Here is a 26138-nt window from a genome sequence, read left to right on the forward strand (position 1 = left end):
TCCCTGCTACTTCTGCTTTTCGTCTCTTCCTCAAAACCTGCTGTGTGCACAGGTGGTGAAAAGGGAGAGAAAGGAAGGAGATCAAGTCGGAGAATGGCAGTGGAATTCCACACTCTCCACCACCCTGACCCAGCCCTTATCATTTCATCATTTATTTTTCTTTTATTTTGCTGACATCAGGACTCTCTCTCTCTCTCTCTCTTATTGTCTTTGCTTATTTATTAGATAGTGACAGCCAGAGATTGAGAGGGAAGGAGGAAATAAAGAGAGAGAGAGACACCTGCAGCCCTGCTTCACCACTCGCAAAGCTTTCCCCCTGCAGGTGGGGACCAAGGGCTTGATCCCAGGCCCTTGTGCACTGTAACATGTGCACTCAACCAGGTGCGCCCCCACCCAGCCCTGGCCTTCCACTCTCTGGGCCAACTCTTTCAGAGAGAAAGAGTAGTGGGGAAAGCCCACAGCACTCACAATTTTTCCAGTGTTGTGAGGCCTGGGTTTAGAGTGGGGTTCCGGGCTGTGTGCGTGGCTGACCAGACTCCTTCCAAGTTAAGCTTTGCTGGTGGCCTCTTTCTCATCTAAGTTGGTTCTGTGTTGGTCAAGGAACAGACATAGTTAACTTGACTACACCACACAACCCTGGACGATGCCGTTCAGAATGTGACGGGGGGTCCAGGGCATTTCTTGTGAGAATTCCATCTTATTTGGGCTGGAATCTTGTGATTTTGCTCATCTCAATATTTCCTGCTGCAGGTCAAGCTCTTTTTTTGCTGGAGGGCATCTATTAATGAACATTTCTTTAGAGAATGTATTGTTTCCGGGCCGGGTGGTGGCGCACCTGGTTGAGCACGTGTCACAAGGCACAAAGGCCCGGGTTCAAGCCCCTGGTCCCCACCTGTAGGAGGAGAGCTTCATGAGTGGTGAAGCAGGGCTGCAGGAGTCTCTCTATCTCCCTCTCTATCTCCCCCTTCCCTCTTAATTTCTGCCTGTCTCTATCAAATAAATAAAGATAACAAAAATAAAACATAATAATAATAACAGGCTGTCACTGCTTCCTGTGCAGAGTGGGAAATGCCCTACAATGGGGGCTTCCCAAAGTGAAGTAAGCAGCAAATTCGAGAACTGGAGTTGCACAGAGATGGACTCAGAGAGAGTCTGCAGCCACCGCGCTAAACCCTAAACCCCGGTGTGAGTCCACCAGGCAGAGATTCCCCAAGTGTGGGTGGGCGGCGCGAGTGCCAGGCAGGAGGGTGAAAGGGAAGAAGCCGAATACTGGAATGAAGGCCCGTCACTCATCATTCTACCCCTCTCTCTACATGCCCCCCGTCCTGCTGGAGTAAGCTGTGAGAGCGCAGCTAAGGCATTAGAGCACTGAAGACCACCTGAGAAGGGTTAGAATCACCTGACTTTATACCTCAGCCATTTTAAACATGTTCGTTTTCAGTGCACAAAGCATTTAAATGCAGTTGATCTGAGAGAGGCTGTAATTCTACACGGGCATACAAGAAGTCCAAAACTGTCAGTGTTTAAGTTGGAACTGGAAAAAGAAAGTGTGTGTAGTGGGGGTTGTGTTGTTATGGGGAAAGTTGAGAAATGTGATGCATGCACAAACTATTGTATTTACTGTCAAATGCAAAACATTAACCCCCCAGTAAAGAAATACAAAACAAAAAGTAAAGAAAAAGAAAAAGAAAGAGACAAGGAAAGTAGGTGACGGCTTTGCTTTGATCCCCAAACCCTGAGAGTGCGGGTCACTTTAGGTTCTTGACTGACTTCAAAATGCATCTGGCTGGACCAGACTCTTAAGCACTCGATGAGCTAATGTTGATTATTTTCAGCTTATTTTCTGCTGATGTGGTTTACATTCCACGCACAGTTCAGCACATAGGTTGAGGGATGCAGAAATCTCAAACTGAGGGCTCAGTGGTGGCTCACCCAGTTAAGCGCACAGATCCGGGTTCAAGGCCCCCACTTGCCACCTGCGGGCAGGTATGCTTCACGGGCGGTAAAGCAGATCTGCAGGTGTCTATCTTTTTCTCTCCCTCTCTCCTCTCAATTTATTTCTGTTCTATCTAATAAAAAATGGAAAGAAAAATAAATTAATAAGTAACATTAAAACAAAGTTACAAAAGAAAACTCAAATAGCTTTCTCCTCCCATTAGTCTATGTTAAATTTTTCTACAGCTAACTGCCAGATTTAAGTATGTGTACAAGACACATGTAGCCAGTGTGTTCTCAAAGGCAAAAGATTGGGGGGTAGACAGCATAATGGTTCTGCAAAGAGACTCTGGTACCTGAGGCTCCCAAATCCCAGGTTTAATCCCTTGCACCATTATAAGCCAGAGCTGAACAGTGCTCTGGTAAAAACAAACAAACAGATTTCACAGAAGTCAACAAAGTCAACACCTATGTTCATAGCAGCACAATTCACAATAGCTAAAACCTGGAAGGAACCCAGGTGCCCAACAGCAGATGAGTGGCTGAGAAAGCTGTGGTCTATATACACAATGGAATACTATACGGCTATTAAGAACAATGAACCCACCTTCTCTGACCCATCTTGGATGGAGCTAGAAGGAATTATGTTAAGTGAGATAGTCAGAAATAAAAAGATGAGTACGGAATGATCCCACTTATCAACAGAAGTTGAGAAAGAAGAACAGAAAGGAAAACTAAAATAGGATCTGATTAAATCGAGAGTAGGGCAACAAAGTAAAAACCCTGTGGAGAGGGGGAGGGTGGCCATTCAGCTTCCTGGGCAGTGGGGGATGGGATGGGACACAGTCTTTTGGTGGTGGGAATGGTGCTTACAAAAAAAAAAAGTCAACAAAGTAGGTCTACAGAACGGCCACGAATTGTCCCTTCACTTCTGAAAACGTGATGCTTGTACTCACTCTCAGATGCATCTACACAAGTGAACATTAAGAGGTGTCAGCCAGCCGTGCAGCAGACACAGTGCGGGTCTAGCCTGAATGTGTTCCTGAGTGAGTTCAATCCCTAGCCCTACTCGACTACTTAAAAGTAAACGTTGTGGAAATGTCTTGAGTTGCACTAAGACACATTGGGCCTGCTTGAAAGCCACATGCTGTAGTGGCCCCATAGTGTCCAGGGAGGCAGACACAACTTCATCATCACAGAAAGTCACATTGCTGAGTGCCGAAGAGCACAGCCAGGAGAACAAAGTCAAAGACCCAAACCTGGGGATGGGCTTTAGTCAAAAGTCACAAGTTTCACACATCTCCCACCACCGAGTTCAGAGTCTATCAGACATCAGCCAAGGATGAGATTCTAAGTTCTTTTGGCTCTTGGGAATACCCTGTCATTGTTCTAACACTGCAGTTGAAGCATGAGTTCAACTGCAGAAAATATATAAGAGAGGGGCTAGGTGGTGGTGCACCTGGTTGAGTGTACATGCTTTAATGCACAAGGACCCAGGTTCCAGCCCCTGGTCCCCACCTGCAGGGGGGAAGCTTCATGAGTGATAACGCAGGGCTGCAGTTCTCTCTCTCTCTCTCTCTCTCTCTCTCTCTCTCTCTCTCATCCTATCTCCCCCTTCCCTCTTAATTTCTGGCTGTCTCTATCCCATAAATAAAGATAATAAAAAAATTTTTAAAAAGAAAATGCACCTTGAGGGGGGTAGATAGCATAATGGTTATGCAAAGAAACTCTCATGCCTAAGGCTCCGAAGTCCCAGGTTCAATTCCCCGCACCAGCATAAGCCAGAGCTGAGCAGGGCTCTGGCGTTTCTCTCTGTGTCTTTCTCTCTCTGCATCTCTCTAAGAAAATATAAATAAATAAAATACTTTAAAAATACACTGAAGATCTGGTTTTGTACTAATCAGACTTTAGCCATAAACTTGGCAAAGGGCTGGACTAGGCCCACAGCTTGCTGGCCCTTTGCTGCTCTTCAGAATTATTTGGTGCAGTTGAAGCTACACAGATCTTGCTTTAGAAAAGTCATTCTAGAGGCTGGGTGCTGGGGCTCCTGGCAGAGTGCACATGCTACAGTGCACAAGGAGCCGGGTTCCAGCTCCAATTCTCACCTGCAGGTGGAATGCTTCAGGAATGGTGAAGCAGTGCTGCAGGTGTCTCTCTTTCTCCAACTTTCTCTTCCTCATCCTTTTCCATTTCTCTCTGTCTGTCTCTATCCAATAAATGGATAAATAAATGAGAAAAGTCTCTTGGCCAGTAGAGTGAGTACGGCTTTAGGAAATACAAGACATAACCCTCCAGTCATCTCGTCAAGACGATGATGGCCTGAGCTTTATAGGGCGGGAGTATGTTACATGCTTGGGGAATGAACATATTCAAATATTTGGCGTTTATTTTTTTAAGGCACAGAAATACCGACGAAAATGATTATGGTTTTCAGAACATCCCTTGAAAAAATAAAAAATTAGTACTTTTTCCTGAAGGGGTTGCTTAATTAGAGCATGAGAAGCTGAGGGAGTTACAGTCCTAAACACCAGTTCTACCTCTTCAAACCACACAAGGAAAAATAAATGGAAAGAACACATCAACAATAACAATAGTAAAAGAATAGTCAGTAATGGACACCTTTGTCCTAGAGACTGACTGACTGTCCAGAAAAGACTGGAATGACTTAACTTACTGGCACTTACAGTCTTACAATGGAATGATTCTATCAGGCTGTCGGAAATATCCTGACACATCTTTAACAGAAATTACAGAAAAAAAAATATGTCATGGGAGTCGGGCTGTAGCACAGCGGGTTAAGCGCAGGTGGCGCAAAGCACAAGGATCGGCATAAGGATCCCGGTTCGAACCCCGGCTCCCCACCTGCAGGGGAGTCGCTTCACAGGCGGTGAAGCAGGTCTGCAGGTGTCTGTCTTTCTCTCCTCCTCTCTGTCTTCCCCTCCCCTCTCCATTTCTGTCTGTCCTATCCAACAACAACAACAACAATAATAACCACAACAATAAAACAACAAGGGCAACAAAAGGGAATAAATAAATAAATAAAATAAATATTAAAAAAAAAAAATATGTCATAATTTTCCCGACAGTCCAATGTTTCTTGCTTGATTTGCTGTCTTCTCCTTGGCTAGAGTATACCCTGACCTGCTAAGTCATCTCAAGAACATGTAGGTTTCTCGAATAACTGAACGAAACCTCTCAAGGACAAAGTGTGAAAAGGAAACAGAACTCCACACAGAGCAAGAGTAACAAGGGAAGCCAGCATCACACACTCCAGTTTTGAATGTCACATCGTAAATGACATACTCCAGCAATGGCTTTAGCTGAGGGCAGAAAAGCAAGGACATCTTGTATGTACTATGTAGATGTGTGGGTGTTTTTTTAACTGTTGAAAAGAATTATGGCTAGGATAACACCGGAGCTATTTATTGTTATTGACTGGTGCATTTTTTGGCTGCCAGTGTTACTGCTGAGGCTTGGTTACGAGCGCTGTGAGCCCATTGCTCTCTGCTCCTGGCAGTGAGCATTTTTGTTCTGTCAGTTTGTTTTCCCTATTTTATTTTCTAGGGAAAAAAGACAAATTGAGAGGGGTGTGGGAGGTAGAGAGGTAGAGAGGAGGACAACTCTTTATGAAGCATCAAGTTGGGAGTGAGGGTGGGGAGCTCGAACCCGGGTCCTTGCGCATGGCAATGTGTCAGCGCCACCGCTTGTACCACTGCCTGGACCCTACCACTGAAAGTTTTAAGAAATCAATTAAACTGTAGATTTTACTGAGAAAAGTAAATGAACAAGAACATTGTTTAATACAGTGAGAAAAGGAACAAAAATAGCGAAAAGGATGAGGGAAGCGGATCTTACTAGGTATCGGAATATATTATGAAATAATAGAAAATCTATGACACTGTTAAAAATAAAATGACTCAAAAGAGGATCAAATGTGATAACGTAAAGATAACAAAAATGGGGAAAGACAATATTTATGAGACTTTATTTTGACCTCACATATAATTTCTTCCATAAATCAGAAAACATCTCAGGTTCATTATAAAGTTAAGTAAATCATTACAGTATAAACTACTACATTTACTCAAAAATATATTTTAAAGAAAATTTCAAGAAAGACCAACTCCTAAGAAACATCTGTCACGTAACAGCAAATAATACAATAAAATGGAAAACAAAACATTCCAAATATTAACACACAGAGGATCAAGATTTAATGGATCCCAAATCAAGAATTTATATATGAAAATACACTACTGATATTTAAATACCAATTCTCTTTCCATAATGTCTTTGTGAGTAGAAATTCAAATACTGACATAATGTAATGCAAGTCTTCAAGAGTAATGAAAGGAAATATAGTTAATGCGAACAGTTCTTCAGTATTGTTTCATTTGTTACCTACATTGCCTGAAAAGGTCACAAGTCTCACCGTCTGTGAACAGAGCCGTTAAGTAACCAAATGTTCATTTCTGTCATCATCTCCACAAGGTTCTTCTAAGAAAATGACTCAAAGGAAGAGAATCACTATCAAACACAGAGTATATGAAAATACTCATTGTAATACTCCTAACTGGAAAAGTTCTAGCAACAACCAAAATATCAAAGAAAATTGTAATGCGTTACTTCACAGCATGTATAGTAACCATTAAAAAGCTTATGGGCTGGGGTAGAAACATAGAAATGGTCATTGATAAGTGCGGTGGTGATTGAAGCATACACACATTCAGATAGTCACAGGTCATATCTTACGGAGATAACTGACTGCAGATTACTCCTCTTTTCAGATTTCATCTGAACATAGTTTAGGTAACAGAAAAATGAGAAGATAAGCGAGACAGCAGAAACCCTACAATATAAATTCGTCCCAGTAAAAATAAAAGTCAAAGTAAATGTCTTAAGTGCTTATGATAGCAATCGAGTATAGTTAACAAATAATCAGGTACTAATCTAAAGACACCCGCACAGAAAGATAGATGAAGTCATTCTAGACTTATCAACCTTGAGGTTCCTTCTGTGCCCTAGACTGGCACAGGGCCATTTCTTGTACTCTGGGGAGTTAATCAGTCTAGTGGAAGTATTTAAGCCTGGGTTCTGGAACTGCTCTTGTGTTTGAATCTCAGTTCTACCACTTAATCAGCAACCGTTAATTCTCTAACCTCTCCCTCTCTTGAGTCTATACATATACCGCATCTCTAAGAGTCGTTCTAGGAATTCAAGGAATGGATACTTTCATGATACAACAGTGTCTGGCCAGACTTAATAAAGAGTTACTGTTAATACATTACATATTTCCTCAAATACAATGTTTGAGAAGTGGCATAGCTTAAGACAAGGCTTTCACGAACATCTCATAAAAACTGCAGCAAAGGTGGGCGCGAGGAATCACATCATTGCAAGACTGGCCAGCTCCTCCTCATGGGGTGCGAGCGCTTCCACACTACCATCATCATCTCTGGCATTATGCTATTCCACTGCAGAATACTGTGCCCCAGTATGGTTCCGTAGCCCCCATGTCCACTTGGTCAATTCCAAATTATATTCCTACATGAGGATCATTTCTGGAACCATCCGTTCCACCCCGGTTCCATGGCTACCAGTTCTTAGCAACATCGCCCCGCCAGATATTCGTCGGGATGCGGCATCATCTAAGTTCATTTCCCACGTCTACGCTCGACCGGACCTGCCAATATACACGGATATCTTCGCCCACCCTGTCCAACGCTTGACGTCTCGTCACCCAATCTGGTCCCCTACGCCTACACTGAACTTCTCTGTTCCAGACTCTTGGAAACAGAGTTGGCAGTCAGCTGAGGTAAAGAACAAACACCTCATCACAGACCCCTGCAGGCGTCAACCCGGCTTTGACCTAGCACGTTATGATTGGGCCCTCCTCAATCGCTATCGAACAGGCCATGGCCGGTGCGCCCCTATGTTCCACTGCCGGGGAGCCAGAGACGACCCGAACTGCCCCTGCGGCTCCAGACAGACTATGACCCACATAGTCAAGGACTGCCACCTCTCCAGATTCAAAGGAGGTCTCGAAACTTGACATCAGGCTCAACCTGACGCTGTTGACTGGCTATGGAAGAAGGGCAAACGCTAGAAGAAGAACTAAAAATGAAGAGGATAGAGACCCTTTTTGTTTCTATTCCTAAAGGAAAGAATGTTTCTATTTTCCAAGTGATTTGGGCTATGGATCTATTCATTGGGACTCCCTGAAAGGAGTCTATAATGGGTATATGTAGCATATTTCTGTGAAACCAGGAAGCCACTTATACAACGTACAGGGCAAAAACATCAGAACTCCATGAAGTAGATGTATAGAGCTAACTTTCAAATAGGAGTAAGCATATTTCCTTTTTCTATTTTTTAAAAAATTACGTTTATTTTATTAGTGATTTAATATTGTTTTATAAAGTTGTAAGATGACAGGGGTATAAATCCACACTGTTCCCACCACCAGAGTTCTGTGTCCCCACTCCCTCTACTAGAAACCGCAGCAGTTCTCCCAAGGCTGCAGATACGGGTTGACTATTATTTATATAATTGTCTGTCTAGATTTATAGATATTTGCCCCTTTTTTCTTACAGCCCTGCCTTCTCTTCCTTCCTAAGTCATGCTTACACCTATTGCTATTTCTGAAGGTCTTTCCTTTTCCTCTTCTCTCTCAGGGTCTTGATGGAATTGGGTTTCAGAGCCCTCTGGGCATCTTCCCCTGACATTTCTCTCCCTCTGGGAGCATGGACATAAATTATTTATGGGATCAGGAACAAAACAGACCCCTTTGTGGGCCCCCATAGGACCTTGTCCTCAACTTGGATCAACAATGGTAGAGAATGTTCCATCCTCCAAAGGGAGGCTGGACAACATACTCTATGCTCCACCTGAGGAAGATGGGTCGATATTGGGGCAGCTTGGAACATTCCTACTCATGACCATAGAATGTGAGCTCAGATCTACAGGGATGCAGAGGTCACACAGGCTTCTAATCTTTTTTTTTTTTTTTTTTAATTTTTTATTAAAGAAAGGATTAATTAACAAAACCATAGGGTAGGAGGGGTACAACTCCACACAATTCCCACCGCCCAATCTCCATATCCCACCCCCTCCCCCGATAGCTTTCCCATTCTCTATCCCTCTGGGAGCATGGACCCAGGGTCATTGAGGGTTGCAGAAGGTAGAAGGTCTGGCTTCTGTCATTGCTTCCTCGCTGAACATGGGTGTTGACTGGTCGTTCCATACTCCCAGTCTGCCTCTCTCTTTCCCTAGTAGGATGGGTCTCTGGGGAAGCTGAACTCCAGGACACATTGGTGGTGTCTTCAATCCAGGGAAGTCTGGCCGGCATCCTGATGACACCTGGAACCTGGTGACTGAAAAGAGAGTTAACATACAAAGCCAAACAAATTGTTGAGCAATCCTGGTCCCAAAGCTTGGAAAAGTGGAGAGGAAGTGTTAGGGAGGTACTCACTGCAAACTCTAGTGTACTTCTGCTTTCTTACTTTGGTGCCATACTCCAAACTCAGTCAATTTCTGCTTTGCGTTTCTACTTCTTTTTTTTTTTTTTTACATGCATAACATTCCCCAGATTCCCATTCAACAATACAACCCCCACTATTTCATTCATCATTTTTCATGGACCTATATTCTCCCCACCCACCCACCCACCCACCCCAGAGTCTTTTACTTTGGTGTAATACTCCAATTCCATTTCAGGTTCGACTTGTGTTTTCTTTTCTAATCTTGTTTTTCAACTTTGGCCTGAGAGTGAGATCATCCCATATTCATCCTTCTGTTTCTGACTTATTTCACTCAACATGATTTTTTCAAGGTCCATCCAAGATTGGCTGAAAACGGTGAAGTCACCATTTTTTACAGCTGAGTAGTATTCCATTGTGTATATATACCACAACTTGCTCAGCCACTCATCTGTTGTTGGACACCTGGGTTGCTTCCAGGTTTTGGCTATTACAAATTGTGCTGCCAAGAACATATGTGTACACAGATTTTTTTTGGATAGATATGTTGTGTTCCTTAGGATATATCCCCAGGAGAGGAATTGCAGGATCATAGGGTAGTCTATCATGTCAGATATGAGAATAGCTGTTCCTGCCCTTTTTTGTGGGCCATTGGCTTGAATGATAGTTTTCCATCCTTTCACTTTAAGTCTGTGTTTGTCTTGTTGCGTTAGGTGAGTTTTCTGTAGACAACATATTGTTGGGTTGTATTTTCTGATCCATCTTCCTACTCTGTGTCTTTTAATAGGTGAATTCAGGCCATTGACATTTATTGATATCAAAGATTGAAGATATTTTAACGCCATTCTTGTAGAGTTTTAGAGTGTTTTGATATGTGTTCTATTTGTGGTGGTCTGGTTGTTTATAGGAAACCTTTCAGAACTTCTTTCAAGGCAGGCTTGGTGATGGTTGTTTCCTTCAACTGTTGCTTGTCTGAGAAGGTTTTGATGCTTCCATCTAGTCTGAATGACAATCTAGCAGGATATAGTATTCTTGGCTGAAAGCCTTTCTCATTGAGCACTCGATAGATATCTTGCCATTCTCTTCTGGCCTGTAGTGTTTGTATGGAGAAGTCTGCTGCTAATCTTATGGGTTTTCCTTTGTAGGTGACTCTTTGTTTTTCTCTTGCAGCCTTGAGGATCCTTTCTTTATCCTTATTCCTTTCCAATCTAAGTATGACATGTCTTGGTGTCTTTAGGTCTGGGTTAATTCTGTTTGGGACCCTCTGGGCTTCTTGAATCTTTATGTCTTTGGTGTTGTCTAGACTAGAGAAATTTTCAGCTATTATGGCCTGGAGAACGCTTTCTTCCTCCCCTTCTCTTTCTTCCTCTGGTAAGCCAATAATGCGTATATTGTTTCTTTTGAAGTCATCCCATAGGACTCTGTTGTTGTTTTCAGCATCTCTTAATCTCTTTTTGAGATCTCTTACTTCTTCTTTAGTTGTCTCTAATTCATCCTCAATCTTGCTAATTCTGTCTTCAGCCTCATTGATTCTATTCTCTCTGCCCTCTACTGCTTTCTGGAGTTCATCTATTTTGTTGCCCTGCTCTGATACTGTTTTAGCTTGTTCAGCTAGTTGCCTTCTTAGCTCAGCAATTTCAGCTTTCAGCTCTCTAATAACCATGAGATTATTAGAATTTTCTTCCATATTCTCATTTGTTGTTCCTGCAGTTCTGATTACAATTTTTTCAAATTCTTTACTCACTCCTGTTATTATTTCCTTAGCTAATGTTTGGATGTTGAACTCGTTGTTTTGTGCTTCGCCCTCTGGAGGACTTTTAGCTGGACTCTTGTCCTGGTTCGAGTCTCCATTATTTTTTCTTGTTGTTTTAACCATTTTATATAAGTTAACAGTTTTTTCAATCCCTGAGTTGGAGTTCAGTGGTGTAAAAGCCTTTTTTTTTTTCCCCTGTAGGCTATGGTAGCCTGAGGGCTTTTAAACTATCAATAGGCTTCTTGGCTTAATCAATGACTCCTGACCAAGAGATAAAGCAGGGTGTGGCAGAGATAATCCAGTGGTTATGCAAAGAGACTTTCACAGCCCTTCAGCTATGCCACCGAGGTATAGGTCTTCCCCTGAGTTTCCCGGTTAGATCTCTGTGCCCTGGTGTCCCTCCCTGTTGCTGCTCCAGATTCTGAGGGTAGTAGCAATGGAGACTCAGAGTTGTATTTGGTGAGTCTCTGGGGAGTCCTTTCCTCCCTTCAGCTGTCCCCTTGTTGGTGGAGCAGACTGGAGGTGGTGTCTCCACTGACAGACTGTCGAACTGTTAGCAGTCACTTAATCTCTCCTTAGGCCCCTCTCTTCTCTCTGTCACCAGCCACGCGTGTTTGTACTCACGGGTGATTTACTGGGTTTCTGTGGTCATTCTAGTCCTGTCTTGTTTCGGTCCGGGTGGTCTCCTTTGGTATTCCTAGTTGATCCGGGAGAGGAGAGGAGCACAGGCTTCTAATCTAATTATGGGCCCCAGATCAGATCAAATCGATGGGGTTTACAGTCAATAATATTTATACCCCTTTCCCATATTAGGGAGCTACTCTTTTCCTGATGCAGCTTTCTGGTCCTTTTCCCAGCCATAACATCTCCCCAGACAATAACTTGCATCCACCGGCATGTCAGATTTCAGGCTCAGGGAAAACAAAAAAACAAACAAACAAAAAGCACTAGTATAGCTACAGGCCCTTCGACATATAACTAAAATATGCCTACTAGCTATCTACAAAATAACACTTAACTAACACTTCATTTGCACTATTCCAGCCTTTAGGTCCATGATTGCTCAACAAATTGTTTGGCTTTGTATGTTAACTCTCTTTTCAGCCACCAGGTTCCAGGTGCTAGTAGGATGCAACCAGACTTCCCTGGACAGACAACCCCACCAGTGTGTCCTGGAGCCCCACTTCCCCAGAGCCCCACCCCACTAGGGAAAGAGAGAGACAGGCTGGGAGTATGGACCCACCTGTCAATGCCCATGTTCAGCGGGGAAGCAATTACAGAAGCCAGACCTCCCACCTTCTGTATCACACAATGACCCTGGGTCCATGCTCCCAGAGGGATAAAGAATAGGAAAGCTGTCAGGGGAGGGGATGGGATGCGGAGATCTGGTGGTGGGAATTGTGGGGAGTTGTACCCCTCTTATCCTATGGTTTTGTCAATGTTTCCTTTTTATCAATAAAAAGTAAAAAAATATAAATAAATAAACAAACAAATAAATAAATAATGGGATTCAGAAGGTGGAAGGTCTGGCTTCTATAATGCTTCCCCGCTGGACATGGGTGGTGGCAGGTGGATCCATCCTCCCAGCCTGTTTCTGTCTTTCCCTAGAGGGGTAGGGTTCTCTTATTTTTGCCTTTTTAAGGAACCAAAATTTAGTTTTATTCCTATAAAATAAAAATGCCTGGGGCTGGCAAAATAGCTTCACCATGTATGAGGCCTAGTTCCAGCTCGGCCCCACTGAACTGAAGAGAACTTTGGTTTCTCCTTCCCTGCCACTGTCTTCTCCCCCGCCCCCACCCCCATATTCTGTATCTGAAAGCAGAGCACGCACTATTGGTAAATGTCGTCAATATCCATGCGGGAACCACGGGCCATGCTCTGTCCTTAGAGATCGTGCCAATCAGTCGTTATAGATATTTGGGAAATGACAACAATAAAATCTCAATGAAAAATGCCTGTAAGTTACTTTTTAAATTAACTAATACTCTACAAAATAAGAATTCTGTGTGTTGTTCATGTTTCTTATGACTTAACAGAAACAGGCTGGTCTGGGAATCCTTCCATCCTAGATGTTAGTATTGTTTCTCAAAACACAGGGTTGTATTCTAATTTAGAGAAATCTTTTTGTCTTCATCAATTTAGGTTTTCGTAAAATTTTGAGTCTCACAGGAAACGTATCGGTAGCTGGGATTATACAAGTTAGCAAAGTGGAATGAGAAGTCATTGTGGAGCTGATACAGTGGAGTAACAACGTGATGGTGGTTTCAGGGCACATACCAGCAGAATGTGAAGCCAGATCAAGAGTAAGTGAGACAGGAGTTTGTGAAAGAGGAAATGGTCACACCGTCACTAAGATTCTGTGAGAAATATGATGATCATCCCGGGAGGAGATGATAGAGAGGTGGGTGGAGATGCAGAAATGTGTTGTATGCGTGTGTGACCTTGTGATTTTGTGAGTCATTCCTAAATCGCCCATAAAGACAAATTTAAAATAGAGCAGAGTGGGACTGAAAAGTGGGTAGATGGATGAAGGAATACATTTGGAGCCACGTCTTGGAGAAAGTCTCAGAGCTTCTGTAGTAAGAGTGGAAAGTGGAGTAGACACAGCGAACGTATAGTGACAAGAGACTCGTGGAGAAGATATTATCCTCTCTTATAAATCAGTAGTGAATCACAAACAAAAATCTAGGAAATAAAAAAAGATGATATCATCCTCTCTGGTGACAAGTCCAGAGGAAAATGTAATAAAATGTTAACCGCAGTGTTCTTCAAAGGGTAGGGTTTTTACTTTCTCTACATATTTCTGTATTTAAAAAAAAGGTTAATGGGAGTCGGGTGGTAGTGCAGCAGGTTAAGCGCAGATGGCACAAAACACAAGGACCAGCAGAAGGATCCCGTTCGAGCCCCGGTTCCCCTCCTGCAGGGGAGTCACTTCACAGGCGGTGAAGCAGGTCTGCAGGTGTCTGTCTTTCTCTCCCTCTCTCTGTCTTCCCCTCCTCTCTCCATTTCTCTCTGTCCTATCCAACAATGATGACATTAATAACAACAACAATAACTACAACAATAAAACAACAAGGACAACAAAAGGGAATAAATAAATATTTTTTAAAAGTTAATGCCATAAATCTTATTTTTATTTATATATATTTTTTACTTTTCATTTGATTGGACAGAGAGAAATTGAGAGGGGAGGTAGAGAGGGAGAGAAAGACACCTGCAGACCTGCTTCACCATCTGTGAGCTGAGCCCCTGCAAGTGGGGAGCCGGGGCACAAACCGGGATCCTCCTTGTGTGGCTCCTTGTACTTCATACTATTTGTGCTTAACCCAGTGTGCCACCGCCCGGCCCCCTAAGTCTTATTTTTATAAAAGAGAAAATGTTAAAGCTCTTTTCAGTCAGAGGGAAGATTATTTTTGTTGATATCTAATTTAGCTTATAAGTACACTAGTTAATAATATAGAAAATAGGTTGTGTTGTACTAAAATTTTCAGCTAATTTGACCAGTTTATTTGACACTTAATTTCTCCCTGCCTCTTACTTTGCAGAACTGTGACCATATTCATAAGTTTGAAATTAAAGTTGAGTATACAGTTATAGCATGTCCTCATATAATTTTCACATCTACTCATTTGCCTTTTTAAAATACATTTAGCTAACAAGAGAGAGGGGCTGAGGAGAGTGAGAGAGAGTGAGAGAGAGAGAGAGAGAGAGAGAGAGAGAGGTATGCAGTACCAGGGCTCTAAGAGAGAGAGAGAGAGAGAGAGAGAGTATGCAGTACCAGGGTTGAGAGAGAGAGGGAGGGAGAGAGAGAGAGAGATGCAGTGCCGGGGTTCTAGTCCCCTATCTCCACACAGACTTCCTACACTCTACCCACGAAAACACCTTCTTGGCTACTTACCTTTGGTTGCTGATGTGTTTCAAGATGAGTTTTGAGATCAATTCTCTGGGTATGAAACCACCCCCAGAGCCTTCTGTATACACATGCTCAGACTCTGCCCTTCTCTCCCAAGGTGCTAAGTATTTAAATCTCATTTCCCAGACTTAAGACATTTTCCCATCTAAACATGTTCAAAATCTTCCTCTTCTCTGGTAGGTGAGGTTTTCTCTGACTTTCAAAATACCAAGGACTGTGGCATTTTTTCAACTCATGGAATTAAACCCAGAAGGAGAAGCTAACTCATCTGAGGTCACCCACTGCTCCATTTCCAGGAACCAAGAAGATAACATCAACTCACGAGTGAGATGGGTCTGACAGGAGAACTGACTCAGACCGTGTGTGGGGAGGGAAAGCAGATCCGCTTAGAAAGCCTTTGACAAGAACTGGTTGGCTACAACTCCCGGCCTGCGCTCACCGGTTTCTGTACTGCGACCATGACCTCTTCTTCTGTTCCCCTGGTAGGTCTAAGGCACTTCAAGTTACGCAGTTATCAGCATAGCTAACACAACACAGCTTGTTTAGTTTGAGTACTGATAGATTCGGTATTGACAGCCACTCGGTTAGTCAGAGAAACAGTGGGTCTTACCAATGCAGAGATGTGGCATGTTTCTAGTTTTTGCATGTTACTTGGTTGAGAAGACAACACTCTCTCTCTTCTGGACTATCTGTGTGGAACGCAAACAAAAGGCAAACGAGTCTCCTCACTGAGTAAAGTGTCAATGCAGCATCACTTCTCAGGAAAGTGTTGGCAGACTGTGTGCGTGTGTGTGTATGCACGCACACATGTAGCTCACAGACTAAACATGATGACTTACGCACAGAAGAACAGGGAGGAAAGATGAGGATATAGAGGGTCAAGCTGGATCAAATCCCATGCCCGACTCATCACCAAAGCCTTGCTATGCCGGTGGATACCTAGAACTTCTCTCGACTGAGCTTTTCAAAGTCAATCAAGGCTTGCTCAGGCTTGAGCCTCTGTGCTGAGGAGAGGAGCCTGCGCTGGCTGCTCAGTAACCACAGCTGGACGTGGCTGAGACATCAGGAGCGAGTTCTGTGCTCATTGACTTTCTCTGCCTGGTAAGTAACAGTGTCTGGGCTCCCCTTCCTTCCACCTGACCCATCTCTGAGGCGACCAAATTGAACAGGATGAGTTTCAGCCATATTGTCTTGGGGCAAATAGCTTTTGCTGCACAAAAATATGAATGAATGAATGAATGAATGAATGAATGAATGAATGAATAATGTATTCAGGACTGAAATGCTTTCTCAGGTGATTGGGGGCACATGTGATAAGATTAATTTTATTTGAAGAAATGTCTTCTTTAAAAAAATATTTATTCCCTTTTGTTGCCCTTGTTGTAGTTATTATAATTGTTATTGTTATTGATGTCATCCTTGTTAGATAGGACAGAGAGAAATGGAGAGAGGAGGAGAAGACAGAGAGGGGGAGAGAAAGACAGACACCTGCAGACCTGCTTCACCACCTGTGAAGCGACCCCCCTGCAGGTGGGGAGCCGCAGGCTCCAATCAGGATCCTTACACCGGTCCTTGCGCTTTGCTCCACCTGCGCTTAACCTGCTGTGCTACCACCCTGCTCCCTCTAGATAGACTTTTTAACTTAGTTACTCACTTCTAAACTAGAGATAACACAGGGTGGGGGAGAGATAGATAGCACAGTGATTATGCAAAGAGACTTCCACACCCCAAGGGTCTTAAACCCCCAGGTCTAATTCAGCATCTTTTTTTCCTTTTTTAAAAAATGTTTATTTATTTATTTATTTATTTATTTATTCCCTTTTCTTGCCCTTGTTGTTGTAGTTATGGATGCCATTGTTGTTGGATAGGACAGAGAGAAATGGAGAGAGGAGGGGAAGACAGAGAAGGGGGAGAGAAAGACACCTGTAGACCTGCTTCACCGCCTGTGAAGCAACTACCTGCAGGTGGGGAGCCGGGGGCTCGAACCGGGATCTTTCCACAGGTCCTTGCGCTTTGCGCCACCTCTGCTTAACCCGCTGCACTACCACCCGACTCCCGAGAAACGTCTTCTTATGATAGAATAAGGGTGGCTTCTTTTTTTTTAAAAGTTGAATGAAATAAAGTCACTAGTCTTTTTTTTTTTTTTTTTTGGATTCTGTACAAACATTGGCAAATCAAAATGTATCGTAAGCCTCTCAAAGGTCTATGCAAATGCTGTTGCTAGATCTCATGGGAATTCTTGCAACTGGATATCTACCATTGATCAAATCGTATGGATGTTTCCTTTCCTTTAAAGATTTATTTATCTTTGGGGGGTGAGGCTGGTAGAGGGAGGGGAGACCAGTGCGCTGCTCCTGCTCAGCTCTGAATTACGACTTTGCTCGGATCCCTGGGCCGTGGGCGCACAAATACGGTGCTCTGGCAGGTCCGGCTGTCTCTGCGACCGCTCCACACATGCTTATTTTAGTTCTTTTTCTTTTCAGCACTGCTAGGACTTACACCAGCATTCAATTCGTTATTTCCTTATCAGCTTTCGTAGCTCAAATATATATTATATATATTTATATATATATAAATATTATATATTTATATATATTATATATATTATACAGCCCTGGTTTTAAAAGGCAGAGAGAAGATGATAAACGCATTTACCTATTGGTTTATTTATTTTGGTTATGACTGAGAGGAATTGAGAAGGAAGGTGGTGATAGAGGTGGGGAGAGAGGGAGAGACACTACTGGAAGCTTCCCCTCTTCAGGTAAAGACAAGGTGGGTGGGATGGGACGGAGGGAGTGAGGGTCGTGGTGGTGGCAGTGGTAGTTTGGGCTTGGTAGCTGCGCACAGTAGCATGTGCCAAAACAGGTTTCAATGAGAAATGTCAGTGTTTATTGAATGAAAACTTTTAAAGAAAATATAAAATCGGGGAGGCAGGCGGCAGTGCAGCGGGTTAAGCGCAGGTGGCACAAAGCACAAGGACCGGTGTAAAGATCCCGGTTCGAGCCCCCAGCTCCCCACCTGCAGGGGAGTCTCTTCACAGGCGGTGAAGCAGGTCTGCAGGTGTCTGTCTTTCTCTCCCCCTCTCTATCTTCCCCTCCTCTCTCCATTTCTCTCTGTCCTATCTAACAACGACGACATCAATAGCAACAACAATAAAAAGACAACAAGGGCAACAAAAGCGAAAATAAATAAATAAAAAATATATATAATATTGACGTGGGGGAGGAGTGGGGCTTATAAAGTGAAAATACACCCTCCTCCTTTTTTTCCATCAGTGAAACTTCTTTCTACTTGTTTTTATTTTTTAATTATTTTTTATTAGTGATTTGACAATGATTTACAAGATTGTAAGATAACCGGGGTATAATTCCACACAGTTCCCACCAACAGAGTTCTGTGTCCCAACCCTCCTTTGAATTATTTGCATGTCGCCAGGCCTGACCCCTCTGACCACTACATTGATTCTCTAACGTTGCCGTATTTCGATTCGGGACCACCATTCTGAAGCGTGAGAGACAGAAAATACTGATATTTAGCTTGACATGGTGGCCAGGACTGTCTGGAGATGACTCGTGCCATCTCAGAACTAGCCCGACTTTCAGAAAGAAGGCCACACGTCCGTCGGTGGGGGCTGGGCAGCCGTGCACATAGTACTAAGAGCAAGTATCCATACAAGGAGCTGGGTTCAAGCCTCCTGTCCCCACCTGTGGGGTGAGGGGGACACTTCCCAATGTGGTGCAGGTCTGAAGATGTCTCTCTCTCTCCTCTCTATCTTCCCTTCCTCTTTCAATTTCTCTCTGTCCTGTCCAATAAAATGGGAAAAAAAAAAAAAAAAGGCCTCCAGGAGTAGTGGATTCTTAGTGCGGGCACAGAACTTCAGCGATAATAATAACCCTGGAGGCTAATTAATTAATTAATTATTTCAAAAGAAAGCCACACGCTGGTTCTCCATAGGTGTCTCCATTGACCATGGGAGTCATTGTCATTGCCTTGAAGACCCACTAGGTGCTTGGCGGCTTCCGTCTTCCCCCCTCCTTCCCTCCCTCCCTCCCTCCCTCCCTCCCTTCCTCCCTTCCTCCCTTCCATCCATCCTTCCTCCCTTCCTTCCTTCCTCACTTCCTTCCTTTTTGTCATTCTCTTTCTTTTGTGGTGCTTAGGCTTCAAGCATCTAATCCCATCAACACCTGGGATAACATTTTCCACTGTTTGTCCGTCTAGGTAGAGGAAAGAGAGGCAGAGCGAGTGATCAGGGAAGCCATCACAGCACCACTTCTCTGTCTGTAGATCCCTCCCCCATCACAGCACCACTTCTCTGTCTGTAGATCCCCCCACCCCCCAGTCTAGGGTCTCGCACAGGGCGAGGCGTGCACTCTACTGGGGGAGGGACTTCCCAGCTGCTTGCGTCTTTTGCACCTGCCATTTCCGCTTGAAGCGGTTTACGCTGCCCCTCTCCCGGGTCCAGTTCATTCTCAGTTTTTTGCCGCTGCCCCCGTCTCCCTCAGACCCACCTTCCACATCCTTCCCATTGGCTTGGTCTCCCTGGGGGCCTGCAGCACAGCTGTGTCTAATACAAGTCACGCCAGTGCGTAGCCAAAACTGAGAGCCACCGACTGAGCTTCCCTCCCACCTCTTCAGGGACCAGGTCCCTGTCAGAGAGAGGACTTCCCCTATATGTGTGCTGCTGTGACCTTGATTCACCTCCTTACTCGACGAGAAAAGATGTTTTATTGGCTTATGTCCCTTGATTGGCTTTGGATCAGCGGATCCCATGGAAAGAGGCTGGGGCAGCAACAGCAGCAGCTGCGCTTGATAACTTCTTAGAAATGTAGAATCCAGGCCAGGGAGTTAACATAAAGGTTCTGCCAAAACCTGCCTGAGGTCCCGAGGTCCTGAGGTCCCAGGTTCAATTCCCTGCACCATGATAAGCCAGAGCTGAGCAAGGCTCCAGTCTCTCTCTTTTTTCTCTTTTTATTTTTATTATTTTATTTTTATTTATTATGGGATAGAGACAGAGTGAAATTGAAAGGGGAGAGATAGAGAGGGAGAGAGAGATAGAGATACCACAGTCCTGCTTCACAGCTTGTGAAGAGTCCCCTACAGGTGGGGACCAGGGGCGTGAACCCAGTCCTTATACACTGTAATGTGTGCATTGAACCAATTTCACTACCATCTGCCCCCTTGGTCAGTCTCTCTCTGTATTCTTCCCTCTGTATTCCTCTATCATTAAAATTAAATGTATGGTGCCCTCCTACAAGGGGAAAGCTTTGCCAGTGGTGAAGAAGAGCTGCAGGTGTCTCTCTGTCTCTCTCTATCTCCCCTACCATCTCAATTTCTGACTGCCTTTATCCAATAAATAAAAATAAAAAATACATACATAAATAAATATAAATACAGTATTTTTAAAAAAGCAGAAATGTGAGAATGTGAGACCCCAAGCCCCCCTTTGAGTCTCCAGGAGAGTTAGATTTAACCTCATGTCTGACAGCCCACACCAGGTGAGTCCAGGAAGCCAGGAAGCCAGCCTCACCTGTGTTGGGCAGCCTGCAGCCTCTGGCATCTGAGCAAACAGTCAACATAAAGCTAGGACTCAAGAAACCTTTACTGACTGGATGAGTGTCGTAGTTCAAAACTGAAACTGAAGGAGCACACCAAAACAAACACAACTAGAAAAACCAGTTTGGACTTCCTCTCTCCAGACCTTGTAGAACTGATTCTTAAAGAGTTTTCACCTCAGTAATCACACACTTCTGCACAACTCCCTATCACATCCTCTATTCCCCCCAGAATCAAGGGCACCCACAGACTCTGTGCCCATCCCCACAAGTTCCTATAGTTCTCCCAATAATTAACAGGAGGAGAACAAAAGAGTCCTTCCCCTCTTGAATTGTGAAGGTGGTTTGTTATATCACAGTCCACAGTCCTGGCAGTGCTCGCTCCAATGTGCAGGGTGCCATGGAGGTCAGAGAGCACCACAAGTCACCTGGCAGACCATGGCCTGTGACAAGTAGCGGAAGATACCCGCTCCACATCGCCCGAGTTGACTTGACGGACCAGAACATCCTCAGTGGCCTAGTCTGGGTTCAAGCCCCATCTCCCTGTCCCCACCTGCAGTGGAGGAGGCTTCACAAGTGTTGAAACAGGGCTGCAGGTGTCTCTCTGTCTCTCTATCTCTCCCTGCCCTCTTAGTTCCTCTGTCTCTATCCAATAAATAATAAATCTATAAATAAAATTTTTAAAAATCCCCCCCCCCAGGTCCCTAGCCTTAGGTCCTGAGCCTCTCTTGCCAGGCCGCTCCTAGCCCCACCTCGGCCCCTTCTGTTTCTGCCTCCCTTCATTTCTGTTTCCCTGATGCAGTCTGTGCCCTACAATTCCTTTCCAGGCTTGAACAACATCCCGGCCGGCTTATGGGGTCCTAGTCCCCGGTGAGTGTAAATTCAAGGACAAAAATCAATTTCCACGGGAGCAAGGGAGAGAAAAGTAGAGTGCTGTGTCTGTGTTCTTCCATTTGTAAAAACATGGACTCCGAGGCCAGGGAGGTAATTCAGGGCCAGCGCACATGCCTTGCATACATAGGGTGACTCACGTTCTGTGTTCAGTGCTGACGTGCACGAAAACAAGAAGAGCCCAAGCACATGAAATAGAAACAGTAGAGTTCTCTCTGTCTTTCTGACCCTCCCCTTCGAGCTCATAAAGTAAATAAACAAAATGTGGAATCCTACAGCCAAGGACATGCACAGCACCCAGGGGGACTCTGTGGCTTGCTGAGCAGCTCGGGCTGGAGCTTGAGGACCAAGTCTCACAGGTCATGGTGAGGCGGAGCCTGTGGGAACCCCCCTGGCAGCCAGGCAGCTGCAGTGCTCCGGCCTTCACGCCAGCCTGGAGCTTCTGCCTTGTCGTGTCGCGACCAGCGCTGAGCCCGGCCCCCACTGTGCTGGACGAAGCTTTGGCGCCAGGTTCTCCCTGCCCCCACTTCTCTTTCTTTTGTCCTGTCTTGGTCTCTCTATCTAAGAGTCAGCTTGGAATGGTAAAGTCCCACTGAGAACAAGGGAGAAAGAGAATAAAAGGGAGAGGAAGGAAGGAAGGAAGGAAGGAAGGAAGGAAGGAACAAATGAATGAAGGAACATAGAAAGGAAGAAAGAAAAAAAAGAAAAGGCCAGATGGTGGCGCGCCTGGTTAAGTGCACACATTACAGCATACATGGACGCGGGTTCAAGCCCCTGGTTCCTACCTTCCTGAGGGGTGAAGCAGGGCTGCAGGTGTCTCTCTGTCTCTTTGCCTCTCTCTCTCCCCTCCCCTCTTGATTTCTCTTTGTCTCCACCCAATAATCAATAAATAAATAGGGAGTCAGGCGGTAGCACAGCAGGTTAAGCGCACATGGTACAAAGTGCAAGGACCGGCGTAAGGATCCCGGTTCGAGCCCCCGGCTCCCCACCTGCAGGGGAGTCGCTTCACAGGCGGTGAAGCAGGTCTGCAGGTGTCTGTCTTTCTCTCCTCCTCTCTGTCTTCCCCTCCCCTCTCCATGTCTCTCTGTCCTATCTAATAACAACAACAGCAATAACAACAACCGATAAACAAGGGCAACAAAATAGAATAAACAAGTAAGTAAATTTTTTAAATAAATAAATAACTAAAATCAAAATCAAGAAAGAGAGAAAGGAAGGAAAGCCACTTGCCATCCTCACAAGATCTCACGCCACTCTCTGCCGGTTTCCATAAGCTCGCCTTGTTCCGACAAAGGGTCAGAGGAAGGGGGCAAGAAGAAGGTGGTTTCCTGGTTTCCACACAGGCCGTGGCATGGTGTCACTTCCTGCACTCGGCCTGGAGGCCGTGGGGTCAGTCACTCCAGCTGCACAGCCAGTGAACTCCGGGCTGGGGTGGGGGCCGGGGAGAGACAGCCCTTGAATATTCACCTCCCCAGTCTGAATCCTGGGGCGGAGAAGCACAAATTCAGGGAGGCTTTCAGTCGCCCGTTCTGGTGTCCTCTGCAAATTCCAGTGAAACCAGCAGTGTAAACAGCATGACTATGCAGGGCAATGATAACCAAGTCCCGGTCTCAAGGGATGCTCCCCGAGCCAAGACCCAAAGACCCAGTCTGGACACACTGGGGGGCAGGGGGGCAGTGTGAGTCCCACCAGGCAGTTGCCAGCCTCCCTCTGTGTTTGTGGTGGTGGGGAAGGTTTTGCACGACCATTCCCCCACCTCTGTGCACATTTCTCTCCCCACGACTAGGCGACGTCCATCCCGTCCCCTTCTCCTTCCTTCCCTGCTTCTGCTCCGCAAAGTCATCTTCCTCCCTGTACATATTCTGCGTAAGGGCCTCCACAAAATACACACGCTTTTCCACAAGGCCTTGTGCCTACAAATCCCAATGACTGCAGTCCTCTGTGTGTGTGTGTCTGTCTGTCTCTCCCAGCTGGATATCTATACTGACATTGTCTCAATCCCCGTCTTCTCACGGAGAGTGGCGAAGAACATCGTGCTCTGTGTCTACAGGCCGGGTGCAGGAGTAGGTACCTGCTAGGACGTTAGTTTCTTCTAGAGTCTGGGAGCAGGACAATGCCCCCATGTACGAGAACGTAGCCAATTACCACAGAGCAAGCACAAGAAGCACAGCAGAATACTGAGGCTGTATCACCACTAGCTTATCATATGCAACTGGGAACCCAGCTAACACTCTAAGTGTGTTTCGAATAACGGCTTTCAATTCACTTTGGGAATACAGTCTGTCCTGCAGGTTTGGATGACTCAGACTCCGCTGCTTCTTTTCACATGACTAGTAAGATGTGTTATTATTTATTATCATTATTATGATTATTGAGCTCCCCTTTTTCTTACTGTTTTCCTTTGTAAAATTATCTCTTCGTTTCAATGATTTCATACAAGGTAGAGAGCAGTTCACAGAAGTGGAGAGAGAAATCCACGCAACACTCTGGGAAGATTCCGTGTCTGGCATCTGAGAGGGACCCAGGCGCAAATGTCCTGCACTCTACCACTGAGCTACACCCTCGGCCCTTGCAAGATCCTTTCTGCAAGCCTGCAGGTCGCCAACATGGTGTATGCCTTATCAGTAACGCTGCTCACAACACAGCACTGGGTTTTCCTCCTGGGATCCAACGTGTTCAAAATTAGAAGCTTCTCTGAGTTGTTTTGGCACATAGTTCGTTTACGGGGCAAAGACAAAGAGCACCATTTTCTGCCGGCAAGCACAACTGTTCTGGGACTGGGATCAGCAAAGGGGAACTCCAAATGCACCAGCCTCTCAGCTGTTAGAACAAGGACTCAGCAGAGCACTGGCGGGACAGCGAAGGTCCCAACTGCTTAGAAACCTGTCTGAGGCACCCCACCCCTCTCTGCCCTGTGGGGAGGAGATCTGTGCTTGCCAGTTTGCCAGGGGAAAAATCAAGTCTGCTACTTACCATTTTCACTGAGCAGAGCTGGCGTGTCTGGCAGAGAGCGCCCCGGAGATGCTGGGACTCTGGCAGTGAGTGTGCGAGTTAGCTTTGCAGCATGGACTTCCTTTTTTGAACTGTGTGGTTTGCCCAGAGTTCGCACATTGACATGTGTGAGTGCATTTGCATGTTATCTCAGCCCTCAGAGCATTTGTATAACTGGTCAGGCTGACCCAGTGCTCAGCCTGGAAGAAGGTGCCTACAGCCACTGTTGAAACTTGGATATTTTCAGGTGAAGCACTGGTGATGGAAAGAGTCACAGGGTGTGTGTGTGTGTGTGTGTGTGTGTGTGTGTGTGTGTGTGTTTTCTCCAAAAAGTGCCTGGGCACTGAATTCTGTGTATGGTATTAAGCTGTTTTATATAAAATCTAAATTTTACCTAAAATTGTGCACCGGCCTCTCTCCACACATCTATCTTTGTGCATGTTTTCTTTTAAAAGATCTTATTTATTTATTAATGAGAAAGATAGGAGGAGAGAGAGAAAGAACCAGACATCACTCTGGTGCATGTGCTGCTGGGGATTGAACTCAGGACCTCATGCTTGAGAGTCCGATGCTTTATCCCCTGCGCCACCTCCCGGACCATATCTGTGTATGTTTATCCGTCATCTCTATGAGAGAAAGAATCTCTGCAGTGCTGACCTTGGTGACTGGGATGCAGGTATTCTTACAAATAAGTCTTGTTTTTGCAATTTTGGGGGTATATTGTATCTGTTGAAAATACACTCATATATCTGAAATACGATCTCAGCCAAAATGCCAAGAAAGAATGATCTATTGAAAGTTGATAACTATCATCTTTAAAGAAGAGCAAATGGGTACTAATTCCAAACGATATTGTCTCATAAAGCATAAAGAATGGAAATATTCATGTTCATTCTACAGGCTGGTCTCCGGGTCACTTGGAAGGTAGGACAGTCAGTCTAGTTCACGGGTCTGAGTCCCGACGGGCTTTGCTAGTCAGCCTCAGTCAGGTGCTCGGGCCCTGGCGTGGCAGGTGCTCCTGACATTCTGTTCCAGATAGTGCTGTTTCCCTGCCACCAGCACGGCTATCCAACAGGGCATCTCTCTGAAATATTCTGGTTCTTGGATATATAATTGCATATGTGTTATATACAGTTTACACTATATATTAAAGTAGTTTTCACAGGCAGAAAAATCATCTTTTTAAAAAAAATTTATATTTATTTTTTTCCTTTTGTTGCCCTTGTTTTTTATTGTCATTGTAGTTATTATTGATGTCATTATTGTTGGATAGGACAGAGAGAAATGGAGAGAGGAGGGGAAGACAGAGAGGGGGAGAGAAAGACAGACACCTGCAGACCTGCTTCACCGTCTGTGAAACATCCCCCCTGCCCCGCAGGTGAGTATCTGGGGCCCGAACCCAGGTCCTTGAACATGGTAGTGGGTGTGTTCAGCCAGGTGCATCAGTACCCTCCCCCCATGATACACATTGTTATAAATGTTAGGAAACAGGGAAGTAAGGAAAGCAGACCAAAATTGACTTCACACAGCACACAGCACACAGCACAGCACACAGCACACAGCACACATCACACAGCACACAGCACACAGCACACAGCACACAGCACAGCACTGCACACAGCACA

General features: G+C 44.9%; 1 protein-coding gene across 2 annotated transcripts in view; it reads right to left on the reverse strand.

Annotated features, from left to right (window-relative positions):
* Positions 1 to 24598, reverse strand: part of FYB1 (FYN binding protein 1) — a 157388-nt gene extending 132790 nt beyond the window's left edge. For both annotated transcript variants that reach the window (XM_060190980.1, XM_007517631.3), the window contains exon 1: positions 24496 to 24598. In XM_060190980.1, coding sequence (XP_060046963.1) covers positions 24496 to 24498 — 3 coding nt within the window. In that variant the 5' untranslated portion in view covers positions 24499 to 24598. The remainder of the gene's footprint in view (positions 1 to 24495) is intronic.
* Between the last annotated feature and the right edge of the window lie 1540 nt (positions 24599 to 26138).

The sequence above is a fragment of the Erinaceus europaeus genome, chromosome 5, assembly GCF_950295315.1.
Source record: "Erinaceus europaeus chromosome 5, mEriEur2.1, whole genome shotgun sequence".
Lineage (NCBI taxonomy): Eukaryota > Metazoa > Chordata > Mammalia > Eulipotyphla > Erinaceidae > Erinaceus > Erinaceus europaeus.